We start from the raw sequence: 27,519 nt of genomic DNA on the forward strand, positions 1-27,519 counted from the left end.
ATTTACGATATTTTGTGACAGTGAAAATATTTTTATGCCAAGTCTCACTGTGTCCAGTAAGAACAAATGAGGAGAGGGAATTACAGGTGATATTAAGAAAATATCAAAGATATTAACTCTTTGCTGTCCGGTGACACCACAGCGGTGTCATGCGGGAAATAGCAGTCAACAGCCGGTTGACTGCTATTGTATAACAATAAGTTACACACATCAACAAGTTTTTTGTTTTTATAAGTACTTGTGCACTTTCATCATGGCAAACGAAAGAGACGATACGATTATTTATGATGAATGCACGGATGTCTTGTCTGACGTTCCGGACAACTTGGCCAGTTGGGAAGCAGACATTGAATATAAAAAAAAATGAAAGTGAAGTATAATCGCCGAAAGATAGTGAAATACGTCCAAGAAGAATTCGGCGAACACTATGGTTGCCAACTGATTCGGGTGAATCAGACGAAGAAGACAGACTATGGTTTACTGAGGACCAGTAATAAACTTGAAGGATCTTCAGATCCACACATATTTCCCAAAGATACGCAGAGCATCAAGGATATTGTAGAATTAAATATTGGGAACGATCTATTTTGAATATATTAGCAATGAAACCAACAAGTTTTACAGTCAAAATTGCAATAGAAGGAAACTGGATAAAAAATATGCCGAATTTGTTGATGTTACGGGACCTGAAAGTAGAAAATGGTTTGGGCTTGCTATCCTTATGGGAACTGAAGAGAAAAAAAAAGGGTGATCAATGATTACTGGTCAGAGAATCTGTTGACACACACACCAATATTTCGCAAAACGATGTCCCGCAACCAATTTGGACAAATATTATCATTTTTACATTTTTCTGACAACAACAATAAACTGGATAATGCCAACCGGCTTTTCAAAGTGCAATTCGTAATTTATTATTTCTCCAAAACGTTTAAAGAAACATTTAATCCAAGTCAAGGCATCTCAATTATGAAGGAATGTTACCGTGGCATGAACAGTTAAAGTTTAAAAGTTTACAATCCGTCGAAAATCACAAAATATGGCACACTCATTTGGAGCTGTCCGATTCGAGTATTGGATACATTTACTCATCCAAGATATATTCCGGCGCTGGACAGCCTTTAGCAAAAACAGTGATGGAACTATTGACACCTTCTTATGGAAAGTGGCGTCACCTCTACATGGATAATTATTATAACAGCCTAGAACTTGCAGAGAAGTCACTTGAAAAGAAAATTTGAGTTTGTTGAACAATACGGCAAAATAGAGGATTTCCGGAAAAATTAAAGCGCGCGAAAGTCAATGTGTTTGAAGCTTGTCATCAACAGAAAGGTGACAAGCAGCCGGCGACAAGCCAAGTAATCCGAATTAGTGCTTTTGGCGCCAAGTGAATAAATTTGTATGAGACATGTGGACGACGAAGTGTTAAGATATAAGATCAAAGATATTAATAAAATAATTTTTTAATGATGAAAACTGATAGGAGAGGAGGATACATGAGGGGGGAGCGTATGATATGAAATACGGTTGGCATAAGGGGTGCTTGAGATCAGCCCCTTTTCTGTGAGCTACCTATTAATGGCCCTTGTCATCACTGAAGCACCAATTGTCTGTTGGATCAAAGATAATGATGAATCTGATGCTCTGATTGCCTCTATGATTATTGTTTAGTTCTCACATTTTGTTCTCTCTCTAGGTCGGCTGCTTCCTTCTTGATGCTGTGTTTGGCCATGGCTCACCTATTACTGGCAAGAGCATCGAATAGTGGCATTGCTCCATTCAAATCTCGAGTGATTTGCTGATTAATGCGACCAGTTTCTCTGAGTCTAATGTAAATGCAAAATTATTGTGCTCCAGGACTACAGCGTGACAACTATATGGGAGTACTTCCATATAGTATCAAAATGGTTCTCTCCAGTATTATGAAAAGGATAAATTGCCACTCACCGTAAAGATGACACGTTGAGTTGCAACAGGTGCTATGAAAAGACTGTTACACATGGAGCTTTCAGCCAAAGCCTTCTTCAGAAAGGAAAATGCACACACGTTCAAGTAAGCAAGCACATCTCCTGCACAAGTGACCGCTATCTCTGTCCGCTCCAACTAGAATGCAACTATACCATGCTGCAGCACCACTCCTGAGTGGGACAGGGATAGCAGGGTACAAGTGGGGGGGGGGGGGGGGGGGGGAGAAGTTGGTGCAACCTGACAGAACATGCAGACTAGATGCTGGCAGGGCAAGGCTGCCAGGTGTAGCGTCAGGAGGCTGTGGGAGAGGAGCGGAGGGGAGAACAGGAAAGGAGAAGAGCAGAAAAGCGGAAAAGACTAGTAGATGCATTGGCAGGGAGTGGCACACAGTGTGGGTGAGGTGTTGTGAATTGGGAGGAGGTGATAGGACAGATGAATGGAAACTGTTGGGTGGAGGGTGTGGGGCCAGTAGGTTACCATAGTTTGGGGCCAGGGTTACCTCAGAAATGGAGACTGTGTTATAAGGATACATCCCATTTGCACGCTTTAGAAATGCTAGTTTGTGGAGGGTAGGATCCCAGTGGCCTGGGTCTGAAGCAGCCATTGAAATCAAGCACATTATGTTCAGCTGCATGTTGTGCTGTAGGGTGGTCCACTTTGCTGTTGGCCACAGTTTGGTGGTGGCCATTCATCCTGGTGTGCAGCTGGTTGATAGTGACACCAATATAAAGAGCTGTGCAGTGATTGTGGCAGAGCTGGTGCATGACGTGGCTGCAGTCACAGGTAGCCCAGTCTCTGATGGGATGGGATAAGGCTGTGACAGAATGAGAATAGTAAGTGCTGGGTGGGTTTATTGGAAAAGTGTTGCACCTTGGTCTTCCACAGGTATATGATCCCTGTGGCATGGGTAGGGCTTGGGAGTGGCATAGGGATCGAGTAGGATGTTTTTGAGTTTGGGTGGGTGACAGAACATATCTTGGGTAGAATATCCCTCATTTTAGGGCATGATGATAGATAATCAGAGCCCTGATGAAGGATGTGGTACTTATGGGAATTATCTAAGGCTTTAAACTGGGACTGGAGATTATGTTGGACTCCTGGGATGGGTTTACTCTGGCAGAGTTTATAGGTGGAGGAGTGGTTCATAACCAAAGTGGTGGAGTCACTGTCTGCAGGCAGGGTGATTAGGTCAGGATCTGCTCTGAGGCTTTGTATGGCTTTCATTTCTTCTGCTGAAATATTGGCGTTCTGAGGAAGGGACGTATGGAAGGATGGTGAGGCCAGGTTGGAAGTAAGGATTTTCTGGAAGGTGACCAGGGGGTGGTTAGGTGGGAAGGGGGGAGGACAATGGTTGGATGGTGATACGAACTGGGGAGGTAGGGTTCAGTATTAGGATTAGTTTGGCTTTGGCTTGAGGGAATGTTGGTGATGAAGGTTTCCTATTTGAAGGATCAGGAGAAAGAGAGTAGGTCATAGACAAGTCCAGCATGTTTACATTTTGGCATTGGACTGAAAGTGAGACCTTTGGATATGACTAAAACTTCTATGGAGCTGAGGATTTTGGTGAAAATGTTAACAACAGTTTTCTGGAATTGTTTCGGCTCTGGGTTTAATGGAGTGTTGATAAAAAGTTTAGGGGGGCTGTGACAAGTTGAGAAGGTCAGTCATGCAGGGTTTAGGTGGTATAGAAATGGATGAGGAACACTTTGGGTAGGATAGGGGGAGGTGGTGTCTGGAATGCTGTTCCAAGTGCTGTAGTGTAATGGATCCAATATGAGAGATGTGATTACATAGTAGAGAGTGCACAGTAGCAGTATTCTGTTGAGGAAGCAGAAGTGGTTCTGGAATGCTTGTGCCGTGGATATGCATTTTTGCAGTACCAGATTTGTGAGGTACAGACTTGCAGAATCCGATAAGGTGAAGGTCATTGTAAAAGTAGGGGTGGCATCCAGAGATAGGTATTTTGAGGGTTAGTTTGTGGGGGATTCTGTGGTTTAGGCAGTGTTTAAAGAAAATGATGTCAGACTGGGTTTCAGCGAGGGAAAGGGATAGCTGGAAATGATGTAGAAAATGGGCAAATGAAGGGAGCTGGATAACAGAACGAGATGCATGGAAATAAGTACAGATATGTAAAAATACCACAAATACATAACAATGTGCACAAGCACAAACACATACATAAAAAATGTACAAAAATATGAGGAAAAAGAATGGAGTAGCTGATGTACAGGAGCATGTGCATGTTGAGATAAGGGTGAAAGAGGCAGGGAGAGATTGGTTAGGTCATGGTGCACAAATTTGTGTGGCATGGGTTGGTATGGAAAATAACATGCAAAGAATACATGAGAATGAGGCAGAAAATATGATCAATAGGAATAATTATAATTATCAATGGGAAGGATTTGTGGTATGAGATGTTGCACCAGCAGTAGGTGCAGTCAAATAGCTGTATGTTGTGTATGGTTGAGACTGTTGGTACTGTATGGTTTGGATGACAGAGCATGTGTGGTTTGGAAGGAGATGAAATAACACAGGAAATGAGAAATAACAGACATGGAATAGAGTAATGCTTTAGAGAATGGTAATAGGAAAATAACACTGGGTTGTGGGATGGAAGAAAACTGTTAGACAAAATCAGGCAATGTAAAGTCCAGGTTGGGATATCACAGTATTATGAAAGACAGATTGCTACTCATCTTGAAAGTGACACATTGAGTTGCAGACACACACAGTGGAAGGACTGTTACACATTAAGCTTTCAGCCAAAGCCTTCTTCAGACTTTAGATTGGAGCACAGAAACACAAGCCCGCTATCTCTTGCTGCTTCAGCCACAATCCAACTGTGTCATGTCACAACCTGTTTATGGGCCATCTAGAGGAAACCTCCCCAGCCTCTGTAACATCTCAAACCCCTGGTGTGGTTCAGGTTCTTTGATGATATCATCATTATGTGGACTCAGCACAGTGCAACATATCTTCATTCTTCACAATCTCAACACCTTGTCTCCCATCCACTTCACCTCGTCTTCCTTGACCTGGCATGCCACGGTCCTGTACAGTGACCACGACCTCCGTGATGGCTCCAGCCACACCTCTGTCCACATTAAAACTACCAACCATCAACAGTATCTGCATATTGACAGGTATCATCCTTTCCCCACCAAAAAATCCCTCCCATTTAGCCTGGCCACCTGGGGACAGAATATCTGCAGTGACAAGAACTCCCTTCCGCAGTATGCTGGAGGTCTCACAAAAGCCTTCAGCAGGCAGGCACTTTTCCCTAGACCTAGCCCCCAAACAGATTTCTGGTGCCAGATCCCCACACAGCCCCAGTCCTCCCACTACCACCAAGAACCAGCTACAAAGGAGCAGCCTCTTTGTCACCCAGTACCATCCCAGACTGGAACAACTGAACCACATCCTTCACCAGGACTTTCGTCGGACGTCACTCATGATGATAGATAATCAAAGATCCATCCCGTCCTTTCTAAGGTGCTGTTCTGTCACCCATCCACCCTCCACAACTTCCTAATTGATCTCTGTGCCACTCCCAGTCACAGTCCCTTGCCACTGGGATCATATCCCTGTGGAAGACACAGCTGGAAAACTTGCCAAATACACACACCCAGCACTCCTATTTCAGTCCTGTCACAGATTTATCCTACCCCCATCAGAGTCCAAGCCACTTGTGGAATAAGCCATGTCATATACCAGCTCTGCTGCAATCATCAAACAGCTTCTAATATTGCTATGACTACCAACCAGCTGTCTAGCAGGATGGATGGCCTCCACCAAAGTGTGGCCAAGAGCAATGTGGACCACCCTGTGGTGCAATATGCAGCTGAACATAAGACACTGGGTGTCAGTGGCTGATTCACAGCCCGAGCCATCAGAATCGTCCCCTCCACCACCAGCTTCCGTCTTTCCTGAGAGATGGGAGTTATCCTTACAACATGTTCCCAGCTTCTGAATTCATCCTGACCTCAATATATGGTAACTTAATGTTCCCACAACTTCCACCCAACAGTTTCCACTTCACCGGCCTCTCTCTTACCAACAAGCTTCCCAATGTTGTGTCTTGTAGCCTTATCCTGCTGCCATCTATACCAGACTGTACTGGTTTCTCTCCCTCCACCTGTACCCTGCTATCATTTCCACTGCCCACTCCTGACTGCTGCTTTGCAATATGACACTGTTGCATTCTGGCCAGAGCGGCTACTGATAGCAGTTGTGTGTATGTGTATTTTCCTTTCTGAAGAAGTCTTTGGCTGAAAGCTCAATGTATAACACTCTCATTGCTCTGCCTGTCTGCAACTCAATGTGTAGTCTTTATGGTGAGTAGCAATCTAGCTTTTTCGTAATGTTGTTAATATTCCAGCCTGGACTTTCCATTGTTTGATTATGTCTTCCCAGCAGAATAGAATTTAGAACATTTGTATTATATGTAATATGATTTTATTAGGAAGTCTTTCCTGAAAGTATATATCAACAATGTAGCCAGAGTGATATGTTGACAGTAAACAGAGCAGGCAATAAAAGAATAGAAATTTTTGAAAAGTGGTGCTGCAGAAGAATGCTGAAGATTAGATGGATAGATCTGGTAACTAATGAGGTGGTACTTAATTAAATCATAGAGGGAAGTAATTCATGGTGCAACTTGACTAGAAGAAGGGATTGTTTGAATAGGACACACTGCTGAGACATCAAGAAATAGCTAATTTGCCACTGGAAGAAAGTATGTAGGATAAAAATTGTAGAGGGAGGCCATGGCCCCAGTACAGCAAGTGAGTTCAAATGGGTGTAGGGTGCATTAACAAGCATTGGAAACTCTAGGTTGGAATAACAAAAATGTAAGGAATGGATTGTCACTACTTGCCATAAAGATGACCTGTGAGTTGCAGACAGGCACAACAAAAAGACTGTTACACATGCAGCTATTGAGTACGGGCTTGGCGACCCCGGGGTCCTGAGCTGGGGACTGGTCAGCACCACCAGTCTCCTGTCACCGTAACCCCCGGACATGCTTCAGCGACCACCATGTGGTGCAGCGGTGGAATGTTGTGTGCTGCAGGGAATGGTAATCTTGGCTTGACCGCCTGGATTGCGAGGAAGCTAAACCTCTATAAAAACCCCTCAATCTTACGGTGTGCTGCGCGCCTATAAGATGCATGGCTGTTGGGGTGGAACAGTCGCAAGCGGGCAACCTCTGGGGCACCTGCCGCACCCCAGTTGTATAAGGCTTACCTAGGCACGCGGGGCTCTGTCTAGGTGGACTTCTAGTTCCCTAGCTGCTCGTGGGACCGAGATGGATCCTTCGAAATCCTCTTTTCTTCCCCCCAGCGGAAAGGGTGGGCCGCTGGAAGGTTCTAACACCCAGTCTCTTAAGAGGGCTTGTGCAGTCAGTCCCCCTGACTCCGGCACTTCTTTGACAAGTCGAGTCTTAAGTAACAGAATGCATTCTGGTAACCCGAATGTGTTTCTCATTGTGAAACGGAAGGAGGGTAGTTTCGAGAAGGTTTCGCCCTTCTATATACAAAAGGGTTTGGAGGGAATCTGTGGCTCCTTAAAATTGGTGAAGTGCTTACGTAATGGGACCTTGCTAGTGGAAACTTCCACTTCCCAGCAAGCAACTAACCTTCAGTCTGCTAAATGCCTTGGAGAGTATGCCATAGACACTGAACTGCACAGCACCTTGAACTACAGCTAAGGTGTTGTGACGTGCCGGGATCTAGTTGACATTCCCAAGGAAGAACTGCAACGTGAGTGGGCTCCGGAAGGTATCATTGATGTTCAACATATCATGAGGAGGGTTTATGGCAATCTTGTCAAATCTGACTCCTTTATTCTAACCTTCAGTAGCACGAAACTTCCTGAACATGTTAAAGCTGGCTTCCTTTGCCTTAGTGTGAGGTCTTATTTCCCGACCCCAATGCGCTGTTTCAAATGCCAGTGTTTTGGGCATACCACCTTAGGATGCAAAGGCGAAGCGACTTGTGGCAACCGTGGTAAAGCTGCTCATGAAGGAGTTGGTTGCTGCTCTCCAGCCAGATGTATCAATTGCTCTGGGAACCACCCTGTTTGGAGTAGGGACTGCCGAATATTTTTAGAGGAATGCAAAGTCCAGGAAATAAAAACAACCAAGCGTATCCCCTATGGTGAGGCCAAGAAGATCTATAAGTCGATGCAACCTCCCACGTTTGCTACATCTTTTGCATCCCTGGTTCAGAAGCCTACTCCAAAAGTCAATGCCTCAACGCAGACAGAGGTGGTGAGTGTTGGCACTAATACATGCAGCTGTCAATGCACTTGCAACGCAGCCAGTGTTTCAGAGCCAGTAGCCCCTATTCAAACGGCAGACAAAGGTACAGTGGCGAACTTGGGCCAGCCCCTGGCGCCTCCAACAGCTGAGGATGTTCCGAAGCCCAGTACAGCCATTACCACTCCCACATCAACTCCCCCAAAGCACACCAAACCACAGAAAGCTCCCATACAGCAGCAACAGTGGGTCAAATCCCGTGGTAAACCGTCTGACCATGCAGATGCTGTTTTCCGTGAGGCTTCATCTGACTCTTCCCCAGAGTTGATGGAATCCGATGTATGTGTGGGGAAATCATCTCGCCCCACACCTGCCCCTCCACCTGCTGCAGTCTCCCCGCCCCGTCCGAGAGACAGGATGAAGGTGCTACTCCCATCATAGATGGCTCCCATACTTCAGTGGAACTTGCAAGGGTTCAGGACGCATGTGGAGGAACTTCGTCTACTATCTCAGGGTAGACCACTGTGTCTCTGTCACCAGGAGATTTATTTCCATCCATCACACTCCCCTGAGATACGAGGCTATACACTCCACAACAAGGATGACCTGCGTGGAGAGAGAGCTAGAGGAGGCATAGGTATTTTCGTCAGGACAGACTACCCCTCCTCGCTTCTCTCACTTACGACGACTTTACAGGCCGTCGCTGTGTCCATGCAAGTGCGTCATCCATTGACTGTAAGCTCGCTTTACTTGCCCCCACATGATGCACTTGATAAAGCGGTCCTCACCGACCTTCGTACACAGCTCCCCCAGCCATTCATTATTTGTGGTGATTTTAATGCCCACAGTGTGCTTTGGGGCTCTGCAATTACCTGCCCCAGGGGTAGAGCAATTGAGAGGCTTCTCTTGTCATCCTGTGCCTACTTGCTCAATGGAGGACAGAGTACTCATTTCTGCACAGCGACTGGGTCGTTCTCTGCCATTGATCTCTCGCTTTGCTCTCCAGCTCTTGCCCCCAGTGCTCACTGGGAAGTGGTCGCTGACTTGCACGGCAGTGATCATTTCCCAATCTGGATTCACCTGCCAGATGGCCTGGGCCCCGAAAGGAGACCACCACGATGGGTTCTCAGTGGAGCTGACTGGACACTTTATAGCCAGTTGGCCCAATGTGAACACTGTGCGAATGTTGAGGTGTGGGTGGATCATATTACCAAAACGGTCCACCACGCTGCAGCATCCATTCCACAGTCCACAGGACACTGGAAGAGGCCACCTGTGCCTTGGTGGAGTGCCGAATGCTCCTCTGCAATCAGGACCAGGCGTACAGCTCTGCATCGGTTCAAGTGTCGGCCAACTGCAGCCTTTCGGGTGACGAGGGCAAGATGTCGCCGCATTATTCGTGAGAGCAAGAAGAGGTCATGGCAACAGTTCCTGAACACCATTAATCGTTCCACCATCAGTTCCATTGTGTGGGGGACCATCAGGAGAATTTCTGGAAGAGGAGGGAGGTGCCCCATAGCTGCTGTAATGAATAACGGCACTCTCCACATGGATCCGCGAGACATTGCCCAGAGTTTGGCAGCGTATTTTGCCACAGTTACTGCAACAACCAGTCAGGATCCAGGTTTCCAGCGCCATAGAGCCATTGCTGAGAGATGTAGTCTGGACTTCCAGTCCACTTCTCATGAAATTTACAACTGCCCATTTTCTATGTGGGAGCTGGATTCTGCATTGTCTGGAGCTCGTGACACATCCCCTGGTCACGACAGGATCCATTACAGTATGCTATGGCACCTCACAATGCGCAACAGAGAAATCCTCCTCGCACTTTTTAATGCCATTTGGGCGTCGGGTCGCTTTCCTGACGCGTGGCGTGAGGCAGTTTTAATCCCTTTTTTAAAACCTGGGAAAGACCGCATGAGCCCAAGTAGCTACCGTAGTGTTGCCCTCACTAGTTGCATAGGGAAGACCTTGGAGTGGATGGTCAACCGCCGCCTTGTCTGGATGTTAGAATCCCGGCAACTCCCAAGTCACTTTCAGTGTGGGTTCAGGAGGTTTCGTTCCACCTTCGATAACCTTGCCCTCCTGGAGGCGGCAATACAACAAGCTTTCCTACACCATCATTACCTTCTAGGTGTATTTTTCGACATCGAGAAGGCCTACGATACCACTTGGAGGCGTCTCATCCTGGAGCAGCTTCATGAATGGGGTTTTCGTGGTTGTCTTCCTCTTTTTATTCAGTCTTTCCTCTCGCCACGATATTTTAGATACCGAATTGGTGATGTCCTGTCTGATCACTTTGCGCAGGAGAACGGTGTCCCTCAGGGTAGCGTTTTAAGTGTGACTCTCTTTGCCATCGCTATTAATAGCATTATGTCCATAGTGAAAAGTCCTGTCCAGTGTTCTTTGTTTGTGGATGATTTCTCTTTGTTTCGCTCTTCTTCAAGCTTTGCAACAACAACTCGTCAGTTGCAACTTACGATTAGGCATTTGGATGACTGGGTGCAGAAGAGTGGATTTAAGTTTTCCACTGAGAAGTCTGTATGTGTTCTTTTTAACCGTTCTCGTTCAATTTTAACCTTTCCTGAGTTGAGGCTGAGGGACACTATTCTTACTTTTAAAGACACGGTGAGATTTCTGGGGCTCATTTTTTACTCGAAGCTCACGTGGTTACCTCATCTTAAAGATCTGAAACGGCGGTCACTTAAGGCTTTAAGTATTTTAAAATGTCTTCGCCACAGTACATGGGGAGCTGACAGGACTTGTCTGCTCCAGTTTTACAGGGCGTTTGTGCGATCTCAGCTCGATTATGGGTGCACGGTGTATGGGTCTGCGAGGCCTTCTTACTTAAAGTTGTTGGATGTTGTGCACCATGAAGGGCTTCGGTTGGCCACTGGGGCATTCCGAACTAGCCCCATACCAAGCCTCTGTGCAGAGGCTGGTGAACCGCCACTTCATATGCGGCGACAGCTACTTAAAGTGCGCCAGGCGTATAAAACTTTGTCCACACCATACACCCCTGCATACCATACCATTGCTTAGCCTCCTCTGGCACGATTGTTTCATAACCGGCAATGTGCGACGCAGCCCTATGGGATTCGCACACAGGATTGCCTCGGTGCGATGTCTATGGCTGGTCTTCGTGTTTTACGTCGCGGTTGGAGCAGATCTCCACCTTGGCTCCTCCGGAGACCCAAAGTTATTTTAAATTTGACTAATTTTAAGAAAGATGGCACACCAGATTTTACATTCCAATCTCTGTTTTTTTAACATTTTAGATGTGCATCACGGTTTCACTGTCGTTTACACTGATGGCTCCAAACAGGAGACTTTCCTTGGCTGTTCTGTGGTGTTCCCTGATCATGTTACCTGGATTCGCCTCCCTGCTGAATATACCGTTTTAGCAGCAAAGCTCCATGCGATCCTGAAGGCACTGGAGCAGATGCATCGTGTTCGGGGCGATCGATTTCTTCTCTGCTCCGATTCTCTTAGTGCCTTACAATCACTGCAGAACCTGTACCCGATTGAGGAGATGGTCCAGCTGATACATGACCAACTGTACTTGCTCCAACGGTGGGGTAAAGAGGTATCCTTCTGCTGGGTGCCTGGTCATGTCGGCATATGGGCCAATGAACAGGCTGATTGGGCTGCCAAGCACGCCTGCAGAGAGCAGGATGTGGTCCAGTGTCCTATCCCCTTGCAGTCAGTCATCGCTGCACTCCACAGGAAGTGTATGGAGTTGTGGGAGGACGAATGGCTGGCGGTGACGGCCAATAAACTGCAGTCGGTAAAGTCAACCACTCGGCCGTGGCGTTCCTCCTGCCGGTTGCTCAGGCGGGAAGAGGTGGCCCTCACACGTCTTCGGATCGGGCACTGTCCTCTCACACATAGCTATTTATTACGGCGGGAGGAACCTCCGTTTTGTGATGCTTGTGGTGTGCACATCTCTGTCCAGCACATCTTAACAGACTGCATTTTATACCGTGATGCAAGGGCAGAAGCACAAGTTGATGGGGATTTGCCTTGTGTTTTAGCTAATGATGAGACGTGTGTGTCTAGGGTTTTTAAGTTTTGTGATGTGTCTGGACTCTGGCCTAAACTTTTAGGCTGGAGGTTTTAGTGTATTGCAGAGTGGCTGACTCCTCCCTTTTTTCCTTGCGGTCAGCCAGCCACTTCCATCTGCTACATTGTTTTAGCTCCCTCTCTACCATTTTCTTCCTGTGTTGTCCATGTTTTACTGCTGACGCCCTGCTTCATCACACGCTTCGGTGTGGGTGAGCACATATTATTCAATTATTGTTCCCCGTGTTTTATGTTCCGTTTTATGTAAATGTTCTGAGTTTTTTTCTTGACACCCGTCTCACTATGTTACTGAACAGGCGCTGAGGACCTTGCTGTCGTGCGCCCAAAAAACCCCTCTGCTACTACTACTACTACTACTACTACATGCAGCTATTGGCCACGGTCTTCCTCAGCAAAGAAAACATACTTCCATACTTACATTCACACAAGCAAGCACGTCATGCACACTCGGCTGTCACCACTGCCTGCTTTGACCAGACTGAGACTGTCGCATGAATAGCAATCTGGAGTGGGGTGCGGAAGAGGGTGGGAAAGAGGGTGGAATAGCAGGGTACGGGTGAGGGAAGAGAAAAGTGTTGTCTGGCAGGGCACACAGGCATTAGAGACTGCCAGGTGCAGCATCAGGAGGTGTGGTGTAGGGAGAACAAGGCCTGTAAACTCATCCAGAGTTATCCCATCCCAGAAGTCCAACATAATCTCCAATCCCTGCTTAAAGGGATAGGCCCTTCCCAGAACCTCTCCCTTGAATCTATTTCCCTCTCCACCCGTTTGAAAACCCACACAACACCTTCTACATGCTCCCCAAAATTCACAAACCCAACAAGTCAGAACATCCCATTGTAGCTGGTTATTGTACAATCACAGAAAGGATTTCGGCCTTCATTGACCAACAGTTCGAAACAGTTTCCCCTTAATCTAGCCTCCCACGTCAAAGATACCAACCATTTCCTTCATCGACTGTCCTCCATATCCTTCCCCCCCCTTTACCTCCTGGTTCCCTGCTGGCCACTGATGACACCCCTTATGTATAAACCAACATCCCGAGGCCCATGGTCTGGTAACAGTTGAACACTACATCTCGCAGTGTCAAAAACTCCAAACCTAATATCTCATTTCTCATTCACCTAGCCAACTTTATCCTAATATATGACTACTTCTCCTTTGATGCAAAGAGAGACAAACAAATCTGCTTCACAGCCCTGAGCACCCGCATGGCACCCTCGTGTGCCAGCCTGTTTATGGGTCATTTAGAGGAAACCTTCCTAGTCTCTCAGAACCCCAGTCTCCTGATCTGGTTCAAGTTCATTGATAATATCTCAAGGCCAGGACACCTTATCGTCATTCTTTCAGAACCTCAACATCTTCTCACCCATCCACTTCACCTGGTCCTTCTCATAACAGCATGTCAACTTCCTAGATGTTGTTGCTCTTCTCATCTCTGATGGCTCCATCCACACCTCTGTTCACATCAAACCCACCAGTCACCAACAGTACCTACATTTTAACAGCTGCCACTCCTTCCACACCAAAAAGTCACTTCCATACAGCCTTGCTACCCAGGACGTATCTACAGTGACAAGAACTCAGCTACCTTTCCCAGTATGCTTAAGGTCTTATCAAGATCTTCACAGACAGGCATCACTCCTCGGATGTAGTTTGCAAGCAGATTCCCCGCGCCGTTTCCCCTCATGCCCTCAATTTTACCACCACGCCCCAAGAGCCCCCTTAGTCACTCAGTGCCAGCCTGAAATGGAAGAACTGAAACACATTCTTCATCAGGGCTCTGATTATGTATCATGCCGTGAAATGGGGCATCCTACCCAAGATCCTTCCCACCCTCTTAAAATGGTGTTCCGTTCCCCACCCAGCCTCCACTACTTCATAGTCCATCCCTATCCCACCCCCAATCCCAGCCACTTTCCACAGGATCATATACCTATGGGAGACCTAGGTGCAAGACATGACCTGTCCAACCACCCAGCACTTCCTACTCCACCAGTGAAAGCAGCCATGTTGTGTACCAGCTCTGCTGCAATTGTATGACTACCAACCAGCTGTCCAACATGGTGAATGGCCCTACCCAACTGTGACCAAAAGAAAAGTAGACCACCTTCTGCGCAACATGCTGTGGAACATAACATCCTTGATTTCAATGGCCACTTCACAACCAAGGTCATCTGGATCCTTCCCTCAACCACAAGCTTTTCTGCACTCCGTGGATGGAAGTTATCCCTACAATACAGTCTCTACTCCTGAAACTCTCCCCACACCCTCCACTGAACAATCTCTGCCCTTACCCTATCACCTCCTTCCCTCTCACATTCACTCATCCTCTTTGTGTGCCCTCTGCCAATGTATCTGACCATCATTTCCCCTTTCCTACTCCCCTCCTTTTCCTCTTCTCTCCTTTTCCTCTTCTCTCCTTTTCCTCTTCTCTCCTTTTCCTCTTCTCTCCTTTTCCTCTTCTCTCCTTTTCCTCTTCTCTCCTTTTCCTCTTCTCTCCTTTTCCTCTTCTCTCCTTTTCCTCTTCTCTCCTTTTCCTGTTCTCCTCCATTTCCTCTCCTTTTGCACTCTCCTCCTTTTCCTCTCCTCTCCTTTTACTCTCTTATCCTTTTGAACTCCCCATTTGCCGCCCCCCCCCTCCCACACACACACACACACACACACACACACACACACACACACCACCTCCTGACACTGCCCATGGCCCTCTCTAGTCCCTGCATGCTCTGCCACACCATGCTCTTCTCTCTCCCCCACCCGTACCCTGCTATCCCTCCTCCTTCCCCACCCCATTCTAGATTGTTATTTGGTGGCAGTTGGATTCTGCTCAGAGTTGCTAGTGGTGGTGGTCAACTGTGTGTGGGATGTGTTTACGTGTGTGAATGTGTGTGTATATTTTCTTTGCAGAGGAAGGATTTGGCCAATAGCTGCATGTCTTCTTGTTGTGCCTGTCTACAACCCAGTAGGTCATCTTTATGGTGAGTAGCAATCTACCCTATTCCTTATATTAATAATATTATGGGAAGGAAAGTTGCTACTCACCATATAACGGAGATGCTGAATCACAGATAGGAACAACAAAAAGACTCACGCAATTATAGCTTTCGGCCATTAAGGCCTTCATCAACAATATGCTCACGCACACGCTCACACACTCACACAAACGCAACTCACACACATGACTGCAGTCTCAGGCAACTGAAAGCACACTGTGAGCAGCAGCACCAGTGCATGATGGGATTGGCGACTGGGTGGGGGATAGGAGGCGGCTGGGGTGGGGGAAGCATTAGCGGCCGAAAGCTGTGATTGTGAGAATCTTCTTGTTGTGCCTATTTGTGACTCAGCATCTTTGCTACATGGTGAGAAGTACCTTTCCTTCTCATAATATTGTTACATTCCGTCCTGGATTTTCCATTGTTTGATTTTTGCCTGATGACTTTTTTTTAATCCTAACCCAGTGCTGTTTTCCTTTGTTACTGTTTGCTTTTGCATCACTGTACTCAATGTCCATCTTCCTTTCTCTTCTCTTCTGTGTTTCTCTTGTCACCTTACAAACTGCACTGCACACTGTACTTACGAGCCACACTGTACAAACCATCTCGGATGCACACGACAGACAGCTACAAGACCATGTTGATTGTTGGTGCAGCGTCTTAGGTACCACATTACCCCCGCCGATGTAATTAATACAATCTTTCAAATTGATCACTCTCCCTGTGTTACTTCCCGTGTTTTTGCTTGTTACCTCCCACGACTTTCCAGTGCCAGACGATCTTATACATACTAAGAACCCCTTCCCGCCCCCCACACTTTCTCCATTCTATCCTAGTTCTTTCGCAGTAATTCCACCATCCAGTCACATCTGCCATCCCCCTTCTTCACATTTATCCATTCTCAGACTTGCCACCCACAGTAATGTATATTTTTTATTAGTTATTCTTTACTTTGATCCTTGTGACTTCTCGTCAATTTTAGTGAGTTTTTGCCTATCCGTATTGTTGGCTCCTTCGTATTTCATCGTGTTTCATCCTTTTCGTGAATTTTCACACATATTTGGGTGTATTTTTGCAAAATTTTTTGTATGTAATTCCACATTATTTATGTAATTTTCGCATTTGTCCACCACCATGGATCCTTACTCCTTCCATCTGCGTCAGTACAAAAAAGTTTCCTTATCCCTAATGAGATCACAGTCCCATATTTTGTGCCTGCTTTGTTGCCTGGCTCATGGAATCCTCCCGAGTGGCCGTACCATCAAATTACCCATCTCTGGCTGCCACCCCTCCTTTCACAATGACCTCCACCTGTTCAGATTCCACCAATCCTTGGGGCTCCCCAACATAGTCCTGCTAAACAATATCAACCAAGCCCAGACCTCATTGCAGTACCTTCTCTCCATTCACAAAATTCTCCTGCTATGTTAGTCTAAATTCCTGGAACCCATAACACACATTTCAACTTTTGCCCCGCAGGAACTTGAGGAACATGCACAACACCAGCTCAAAGAGCTTTCCATCCGCCTCACTTCCTACTCCCGCCTTGGAGTACCACTGTCCACCACCTCTACAACAACCTCCACATCCCACTCATAGCTGACAAACCCTGTCTCACAGACCTACTAAACTTTACCCACCCTCCAAAACTCCCTCCCACTAACGCACAGAATCCAGAACCTAAACAGACCCGCGACACAGTCATCAACCTTTCCTCCAGAAGCCTTAGCCCCACAGAAATATTAGTCCTTTCCAAAGGCATCACCTTTTGCCCCACTCCCAAATCCAATCATGCAGGATTTGTTAAGTACATTCTCTCGGTCACTACAGTGGAAACACTTTTTTTGCCACCAACCCTACCAACCAGACTCAGCCAAAGAGCAATATTGAACCTTACCTAACTCAGTTCACTTCTCCGTCCAACTGTGATCCACATCAGCTATCCCCAAACCACCCCTGTTAACTTTCCAGGATCCCTTAACCTCAAACCTTCCATCACCATCATTCCCCAAATCCCTCAACTTGCAAACTAACCTTACATCTGCAGAAAAAACCTCAGTCCGCTCTCTAAAAATTGATCTTGACCTTATAATCCTACATGCAGACAAAGGCTCCACCACTGTTGTTTTGAACCACAAGGATTATCTGGTAGGACTCTGCCAGCTCTCAGATACTTGCACCTACAAACCTTGCTACAGTGACCTCATTCCAGTAATCCAGCAGGATCTACAGTCACTACCCAAATCCTTAGGCCCATCCCAGAACCTCAACCCAGAGCCCATCACTCTACTCATTCCTACCACTCCCCGCACTCCTACCTTCTACATGCTTCCTAAAGTCCATAAACCTAACCACTCAAAAAACCCATTGTAGCCGGTTACTGTGCCACCACTGAGAGACACGCTGCTCTCGTAGACCAACACCTTCAACCTATTACCTGGAACCTACTCTCTTATATAAAAGATACCAACCATTTCCTCCATCGACTCTCTATAGTTCCTGTCCCTTTACCACACAATGCCCTGCTCGTCACTATTGATGCAACCTCCCTATACACTAACATTCCTAATGCCCATGGCCTTACCGCTGTTGAACACTACTGTTCCCAACGCTCGATCGATTCCAAACCAACAACCGTCTTTCTAGTCGCCATGACCAACTATACCCTCATTCACATTTACTTCTCTTTCGAAGACATTACCAAATCTGGGGTATGGTTAAGGGCACCTGCATGGCACCATCCTATGCCATCCTATTCACAGCCTGTCTAGAGAAATCCTTCCTAAAAACCCAAAATCCTAAACCCTCACCTGGTTCAGATTCATTGATGGAATCTTTGCTAACTGGATTGAAGGTGAGGACACCATGCTCACATTCATCCAGAACCTCTACAACTTCTCCCCCATTTGCTTCACCTGGTTCTACTCAACCCAACAAGCCACCTTCCTAGATGTTGATGTCCACCTCAAAGATGGCTACATCAGCACCTCTGTCCATATCAAACCTGATAACCACCAGTAATACCTCCACTTCAACAGCTGCCACCTGTTCCATACGAAGAAGTCTCTTCCATACAGCCTAGCCACCTGTGGTCGTCACATCTGCAGTGACGAACAGTCCGTCTCAAAATATACTGAGGGTCTCACTGAAGCCTTCACTGACCGTAATTATCCTCCCAACCTTGTACAAAAATAGATCTGCCATGCCTTATCTTTCCAGTCTCCCACCACCTTCCAAAGCCCCACAGTCCGGCCACAGAGGAGCATTCCCCTCGTAACTCAGTACCATCCGGGACTGGAGCAACTGAATTACATTCATCGTCGTTTCAATTACCTCTTGTTGTGCCCTGGAATGAGAAATGTCTTGCCCACTATCCATCCCATCCATTCCACAGTGGTATTCTGCCGTCCACCCAACCTACACAATATATCTTCTGGTAAACCTTGCGGGATGTAAGGTCGTGGTCCATGAAACTCTTCAGCTCCTAACGTTTCGTCCAGTGCTTCGCTGGACATCTTCAGAGGGGTGTTTCTCCTCCGGTGAGTCTTGCCGAGTCGGCAAGACTCACCGGAGGAGAAACACCCCTCTGAAGATGTCCAGCGAAGCACTGGACGAAACGTTAGGAGCTGAAGAGTTTCATGGACCACGACCTTACATCCCGCAAGGTTTACCAGAAGATATTTCATCCGGTCGTGAAAGCCTTCATACTACACAATATACTCGTCCATCCTTACACAACCCTTGCTCCCAATCCCTTACCTCATGGCTCATACCCCTATAATAGACCTAGATGCAAGACCTGTCCCATATATCCTCCCACCACCACCTACTCCAGTTCGGTCACTAACATAACCTATCCCATCAAAGGCAGGGCTACCTGTGAAACCAGTCACGTGGTCTATTAGCTAAGCTGCAACCACTGTGTTGCATTCTATGTGGTCATGACAACTAACAAGCTGTCTGTCTGCATGAATGGCCACTGACAAACTGTGGCCAAGAAACAAGAAGACCACCCTGTTGCTGAACACGCTGCCAAACATGATATCCTTTATTTCAATGACTGCTTCACAGCCAGTGCCATATGGATCCTTCCCACCAACACCAGCTTTTCTGAATTGCACGGGTGGGAACTTTCTCTGGAATACATCCTACATTCCCGTAACCCTTGTGACCTCAACCTTCATTAGTCACTGTCCTCACCTATCCCGCCCCTTCCTTGTTCTTGTTTCAGTGCAACAAACGTCATTCCACCGCCACACCCAGTCTTCTTATTTCTCTCCTTTTCCTCTCGTCCCCCCCCCCCCCCCCCTCCATCCGCCCCCCCGCGCGCCGCCCTCCCACCTATCCCCTGCCCTCCGTCTAACCTGCAGCAATTCACTGTCCCTCACCCCGACCATACTATGCCTCCCCCTCCCAGTCCCAGCCGCCTCCTTACCCCCGCCCAGTCACCACTCCCACCATGCACTGGGCCGGCCGCGGTGGTCTAGCGGTTCTAGGCGCTCAGTCCGGAACCGCGCGACTGCTACAGTCGCAGGTTCGAATCCTGTATCGGGCATGGATGTGTGTGATGTCCTTAGGTTAGTTAGGTTTAAGTAGTTCTAAGTTCTCGGGGACTGATGACCACAGATGTTAAGTCCCATAGTGCTCAGAGCCATTTGAACCATTTGAACCATGCACTGGTGCTGCTGCTCACAGTGTGCTTTCAGTTTCCTGAGACTGCAGTTGTGTGTGTGAGTTGCATTTGTGTGAGTGTGTGAGCGTGTGCAGCATATGTGTGTGTATTGTTGATGAAGGCCTTAATGGCCGAAAGCTATAATTGTGAGAGTCTTTTTGTTGTGCTTATCTGCGACTGAACATCTCCGCTATGTGGTGAGTAGCAATTTTCCTTCTCATAATGTTGTTACATTCCATCCTGGATTATCTATTTCTGATGTTGTTTTAGGGTGCATTAGTTATTGTGAGGTAAAGATACTTGCCCCAGGTCAGAGAAATGTGGTTAGTGGGTCAAACCAGTCTTTCAACTGAGGACAATAATGATGACGACAACAACAACAACAACAAAAACATTATTGACAATGGTAACACAGATTATTGACCATAGCTGGTTATTTAAATTTCTGATTTTGTTACACTGTGACAAAAACAGTAGTTGGTTGGAATTGTGTAGATAAAATTAGTTTCAGATCAAGTTTTTGTTAAAAGTCTTCAGCTTAGAAATAATCCTGAAATACAACTTGAAAATGTGGATTACAATCGCAACACTTTGCTTTTTGTTCATATTAATGTCATCATGCAAATTTAAGCAAGCACATTATTTTGAACACTAGCTATTAAAGCTGAGCCACTAATTGTAGTAGTCCTGTGTCTATGTTAATAATTAATGTCAGTGTAGCAATGGAATGTAGTTGAGTGTAAGGTGATATAGGCTACTGGCAACACTAGGTGTGTGATTCAGTTGACATGCATATAAATGAATCAATGTATTGCTCATTAAACAGTAAATGTATAACTTTCAGCTCCATGAATAACAAAGCAGAGAATGGTGCTTTTTTCCTAGTGGTTTACTGTATCTTCATCATATATAAATACTGGAGAACACCTCTCATATTGTGGTGGAGCAATACAGTCCTTTCCCAGGACAAATTTTACAGTTCCACCCTCCCCTCTTACCCCAACCCCTCAATCGCACCACTACTCACAGTACATCTTACTTACTTACAGCTGACTGCCATTGAAATGAAATTTCATCTTTACATCTTGCCCTCTCCCCTCCCGTCCCCTCCCCACCCCTCCCCACCCCTCCCCACCCCTCCCCTCCCCTCCCCTCCCCTCCCCACCCCACCCCACCCCACCCTTTCCTGGCCATACTCACACACACACACTTCATTTCAGTGTGTTCATGTTTTTCAGAGGATCAACTCATTGAAAGACCAGTTAGCAGAAATGAAAGTAAGAAATGTGAGAACTGTACCTGATGGGAGTGATGTTCTTGACAACAAATACCTCTATGAAAATTGTGGAGGATTGGAACCTACTAAGGAGAGTACAGAGAAACTTGCTATTAACAATGGTTTGTATGTTATCAGGATACGTATGGCATATGTGTTCCACAATGTAAAAAAATAACCTGATACAATATTTTTCTCCGTTCATTGCTTTGTGCATGCAACACATCCTGAAGGAATTATTGTATGATTAGGAGCATTGGCTATGTAGCTGAAGTACTGTCAGCTGTGAATTGATTTACCTTTTTTCCTTGATATTTATAAAATGCATGCCGTTGGATATCTTGGTAGTAATCAATACAGTGATCCCTGATTTGCCACAACTATGTCTGTAGTACTTTTACTGATCACTAAAAAAACTTAGAATTGTTCTTTAGATTGATACAGTGATATAGTGAATGTCAGTGTTCACGTTTCTAACAGATAATCAGAAAAAATGTGCTAATCATATACTGTAATTGACCAGTGCAGTGTCAGCAACATTATACTAAATTTTCAAAGACATAGAGCTGAAACAGGTGTGTACCATGTGAAACCAGTCACATTTTACTGGCTTAAAAAAAGTCCTTGTTGGCAGTGAAATGTATTGATAATCCCTTCATCACTGTCTTCTCTTTGTTTTAGGAACTGTTGAATTGTGTTTAAAAGAGTGCATCATCCAATTATTTCTTTTCTCAGTAGAGTTAGAAGTATTAAGCAATCAACAGTATGCTCTGCCCTTTGCCTAACACCATTTTCTGAACTCCTCGTTATACTGCAGAACAATGTTATGCAGTGGACAGCTGTGGACTTGGATTCATGATCCAATTTCCTGTCTGTTCCTCCAGATTCATTTTTTCTGTGTCGCTTATGGCAATTCCAGGATGGTTTCTTTGAAAAGGAAATGGCTCATTTCTTTCCCTGAGTCTCCAGTCTGACTCTGTGTTCTTTTTCTTATCACAACATACTGATGGGATGTTAAATCCTAATATTCATTCTCTCCCTCCTTCCTTCATTCTGTTATAGCCTTGTCAATTTATTTGATATTAGGAGCATCCACTTCATAGATGTCCTGCATAAGATGAGTTTGAGTTAATGTAAATTAATGAAACAATACAGATTGCAGATAACCAGTAGCATTTTAAGGTAAATTTTGTATTGGATGGTGTATTTTAGCTATGGTTGTGTTTTCTCTCTCTCTATGCGTAGTTCCCAATACTGCTAAAAGTAAAGAAGTTCTCACAGTTGATCAGTTAGCAGAAGAATTAAATTCAGTTGCTCTGGACTGGAAGACACTGCGGAATATAAGGGAATGTGTGTGTTCAACTCCATTTGATCATTTTAGCAGAAAGGTTAGTATCTCAGACTTTACAGTATACTTTTAACTGTACTTCATAGTGTGGATTCTGTAGTTCACTGGTACTATTCAGGATGTGCAAGTATATTGCCTTAGCTACTGAAATATTTGTAACATTTGTTTGATTTGTATGGCATACAACTTTTTATGTTGTGAAATAAATGCTATAGTTATAATAGTAATAATTAAAAATGGAAATGATGATGATGATGATGATGATAAAGTTGAAGAAAACAGTTATTATGTGTAGTAGGGACCATTTGTATATTTTATTCTACTTTACTGTTCCAAGGATCCATGAAGCAAACGTATTGCTAAGATGTAGAATCAGTCAAATGTTTACAAAAAGAACCATACATTACACTTAAATTTATACCTGTATAATGGTACACAGGTTTGTAAGGTTCTTCAATTTATTGTGCATCAATAAATACTTACAGATAAAAAAAAAAAGAAAATAATATAGAATCAAACAATGGAAACTCCAAATACGAACATCAACAATGCAGGAAAAGACAAATTGCTACTTACTGTAAAGAAGACACTTCAAGTTGCAACAGGCACTATTAAATATGCTCACATTATGTGAGTGTTTTTAAATTGTTGGCCTGCAATTTGATTAATCTTCTTTAGAGTAAGTAGCAATCTGTGTTTTCCTACATTGTTAAAATAATAAAGAACTTTGATTTATTTTTAGTACACTTTCTACTGAACAATTTTCCAGTACCATCCAGGAGGTGGTTGATGAACTATCTTGACTCCCTCTCTTTCCCTTGAACCTTGAATGTCTGAGTAAATAAATGTGAATTCCACTTCATTGGTTCATAGGTTGTGCCGAAATGTTAAACAACGAAGTTGTTTTCAATCTGAAGGTTGTTTTGAACACAACATTACTTCACTAGGCATGGTGCTGTTGAAGGTGGTATCCTTTTGCCTTCATCCAACCTGTTAACTGACCTAGCCATCCAGCAAGTGGGGGAACTGTAACATTAGATGAGCCCTGAAGTGGTACAAATTGCTTGTGTGACTGACGAAAATCAAATTTCTTCTGTTTGTGACTATGAATCTAACAAACACAAATGAATTATACTTATTACCTTGACACAAAAGTTAGTTTATTTTTCATCATGAATATTGACTGTGTTATAACTTGTCAGCTATCAGTGTGTGGTATCCAGTCCCATGGAAATTCTCAGGTACCACAGGAGACAATAGTCTATATGGAATTTCTTTTAGCCGTACTTGTTCACCTGTTGTTATGTTTCAGTATCAGGTACTTTACAGGTGTAGGTGGCAAGATAATCCCTTTGTGGCATATTCACTTCACCCCCCCCCCCCCTCCTTACTTCCACAGTGTCCTTGTTAAGTTCCCATTGCAAAACATAATCCATGCACCCATCCACAACCACTTACTCTAGCTCCACTGTTGGTAAATCCTGGGCAAGTCAAGATGTGGAGCATCTCATGTTGTTGATGAGTTCAGATTCACTGCATGGCTTCTTATGTAAATATTATCACCAACAAACTAGAGAAATGGATTAATGTATCCAGAAGTAGGGTCAGTCTTGGGGCAGCCAGTGCTGAACTAGCTGTATGGCTTGGCTTGTGAGACCTGAGTAACTTTTGTGCCACAGCAATCATTTGGGTCTTCTCACATGGCACTAGTTCCCCTGTACTTAAGAGAACCCCTTCACATCCTCCTGGTCTGAACCTCTTGTTAGCCCTATCCCCTGTCCCATTTCCTGTGTGGTACTTTTGTTATTTATTCGCCATCATCCTCAACTCTGTCTACACATGCAACTTTCTTTGCTCCTTTTTCCTTGGTCTTTTTTTTTATCTGTCCTTTCTTTCTATACCTTGATTTGTTTTGAACACAGAGAAAGAAACAGCAGTGGTCCCAGTCCACCATTGCCCACATGAAAGCACAGTTTATTGTGTGTTTTCACTTCCTGTGATTTTATTAAAGTCAACCAATACCCTTAGAGTAGTAGGAGGCCCTTTGCTAGGCCCAATTTCTTCAGGACTTGGAGGACTGAATATTGTGTCTTTTGATCTGCAATGCTTCGCATTGGAAGATTAAGTGCGATGCGGTTTCATCACCTTCACTACACAGACCACATTTCGGAGCTTCTTTCCCTATACCTGTAATGTATAGGTGTGTGTAGGTGTTTCTTAAAGTTCCCATGGCCTGTCATTAGTCCTACCATGAGGTTAATCCATCTCCTGTTTGGAGTCCAGAGTACATAAGTTCTCTTGAAACATGACTTTGGCATCCTTAGTGTGCCATGTTTTTGTTATTGGATTGTAGTCCAACTGCCTTCTGATCCAGCAGTGTGGTTTTGATGTAACCATCACCTTAGTGAACAGTAGGGTAGGCTCCAGTTTACACTCTGCTTTCCCCCAGCCTCACAAGGGCCTTGTAGCATTTTGCAATAATCTTTGAAATCTCTGTCAGACCTTGCAGCAAGATCAGAGCTGTTTGCCTGTCTGAAGGTATGGAGATGTTCTGATCCTTGCAATGCTGAAGCATATTCTCCTCTGTGCACAGCCTGATAGTGGATATTTCTGCCTGGAATACCATGGCCAACATGCCTAGAGAGATTTGTATCTAGGCTGCACACGATAAACGCCAGGCCCAGCACCTTCATCTGTTTTTAACTTGTCATTAAACCACACTAAGTTTCCTGTGTGGTGTCGTTTGTTCTTGCACTGCTTCCTACTTCCAGCTGTTAACATTGAAAGGTTTAGTGGAGCAGCTGGAAGGTATTGTTAATCAGTTAGCATTCCCCTGACTATTCCTGTATTTACATCCTTTATATTGGTTGGAATTGTGAACATTGTAGAGTTATCCAATTTTTTCAAGTTTTTAGCCTGTATGCCCTCACCTCAGTATACCTTGACTAGATTGTAACTCTAAGGTGTAATTGTGGTGTGTCCAGCATGGGCTTCATCCCAGAAGTGTGTGTTTTGCTAATTCCACCTATTACAGCTAAGCAGAGCTGTCTCCACACATTACCAAACTGCTTAGTAGCTATCTTCTGCTCTACTTTGTTCCACCATACTGTTGCTCCATAAATTATCATAAGCACCAGTTTTGCTCAATGTTCAGTGTACAATGTGCCATTGTTCTAACAGCACTAGTAATTTTTGCCAAGTGCTACTATGACTAAGTTGTCTGCATATCCTTGACAAAAGTTGCCTCTAGTATTTAGCTCTTCAGTAAGTTCATTCAGCGCTAGGTTTCATAGTAGCGGAGACAAAACTCCTCCTTGCAGACACCATCTCGTGGCGGTGTTCACAATTTTTCGTTCATCATGGTGGCTTCTACCTCTCTTCAGCTCATCACAGCATTCATCCACCCATATATAGTGATCTCTATGCCATGCTCTTCTGCAGTTGTAACAATGGACTCAAAGGCCGTATTACTAAATGTCCTTTCAGTGTCTCAGAAGTAAGCAGTTTCCTGATAGTGCAGTGCTTTTCGACCTCCCCTACAAATTGGTGAAATACATTTCACATGATTTGCCTTGTTGATATGCATGTTGGTTTACATGTACAAGAACCTCAGTTAGTCTTTTTTCCCTAAGGTGGACATTCACCAGTTTTTCTAATGTCTTTAAACAAAAGGAGGACAAATTGATGGGTCTCTTATCCGTAGCCTCAGTATGACCAGTTCCCACTGGCTTCAGAATGAAAACACCCCTCAGTGTCCTTGAAGCATTAGGAATAATTCCTGTTGATGGGCTAACCATAAGCACCATCCTTTCAGTGTCTCAGAAGTAAGCAGTTTCCTGATAGTGCAGTGCTTTTCGACCTCCCCTACAAATTGGTGAAATACATTTCACATGATTTGCCTTGTTGATATGCATGTTGGTTTACATGTACAAGAACCTCAGTTAGTCTTTTTTCCCTAAGGTGGACATTCACCAGTTTTTCTAATGTCTTTAAACAAAAGGAGGACAAATTGATGGGTCTCTTATCCGTAGCCTCAGTATGACCAGTTCCCACTGGCTTCAGAATGAAAACACCCCTCAGTGTCCTTGAAGCATTAGGAATAATTCCTGTTGATGGGCTAACCATAAGCACCATCCATAGGAATCTAATTAAACCGTCTCGTACTTGTTGCAGTAGAGCTACAAATATTTCATCTGGGGCTGGTGACTTGAATGGTTGAAACATTGCCACTACCCACTGGATTTTTGTGCAATCAACACATTTTCTGGCAGAGTCCAAGTTCTCTCTTTGATAACCTGTAAACCAGTTTCTCTCAGGGACTAAATCTTGGTCTATTTTATCTTCCAAGTGCACTATGGAAGTGAGTCCGGAGGAGCACATCCAGTGTATCATTCTCTATTCTTTTATACTCACTATCCTCTTTCCTCAGGATACCACCTTCCTTAGTTGGTAGTATGGTCAAGAGTTTGTGAAGTGTGGCACTTCCTCACAGTATACCTTCCAGGATGATAGTCTGCTTGCGTAATTGGGAGGTTGTATTTGGCAAGGGCCTCTGGATGGCTGGCCGCTGTGGCCGAGCGGTTCTAAGTGCTTCAGTCTGGAACTGCGCTGCTGCTACGGTCACAGGTTCAAATCCTGCCTCTGGCATGGATGTTTGTGATGTCCTTAGGTTAGTTAGGTTTAAGTAGTTCTACGTCTAGGGGACTAGTGACCTCAGATGTTAAGTCCCATAGCCCTCAGAGCCATTTGAACAATTTGAGGCTCTGGATGTTTTCATGTTGCCCTTTCCCCCTTGCAAGCCAGATGTCACTGCTCTGACATTTACTTGAAATCTACTGGATTCCTCATCAAAGTTCGCACTTCAGATAAGCATGATCTGTGGTCTTTCCTTTGAGTCCCAGTCTGTTTTTCTTGGATTCC

At 45.0% G+C, this 27,519-nt stretch overlaps 1 protein-coding gene across 3 annotated transcripts in view; it reads left to right on the forward strand.

The window, feature by feature from the left end:
- LOC124709117 (myotubularin-related protein 8) overlaps positions 1–27,519 on the forward strand; it is a 412,763-nt gene that overhangs the window by 368,263 nt on the left and 16,981 nt on the right. For 2 of the 3 annotated variants that reach the window (XM_047240772.1, XM_047240773.1), the window contains exons 11-12: positions 21,214–21,373; positions 22,497–22,639. In XM_047240772.1, coding sequence (XP_047096728.1) covers positions 21,214–21,373; positions 22,497–22,639 — 303 coding nt within the window. The remainder of the gene's footprint in view (positions 1–21,213; positions 21,374–22,496; positions 22,640–27,519) is intronic. The other variant, XM_047240774.1, reaches the window with a different exon arrangement.

The sequence above is a fragment of the Schistocerca piceifrons genome, chromosome 7, assembly GCF_021461385.2.
Source record: "Schistocerca piceifrons isolate TAMUIC-IGC-003096 chromosome 7, iqSchPice1.1, whole genome shotgun sequence".
NCBI classification, from domain to species: domain Eukaryota; kingdom Metazoa; phylum Arthropoda; class Insecta; order Orthoptera; family Acrididae; genus Schistocerca; species Schistocerca piceifrons.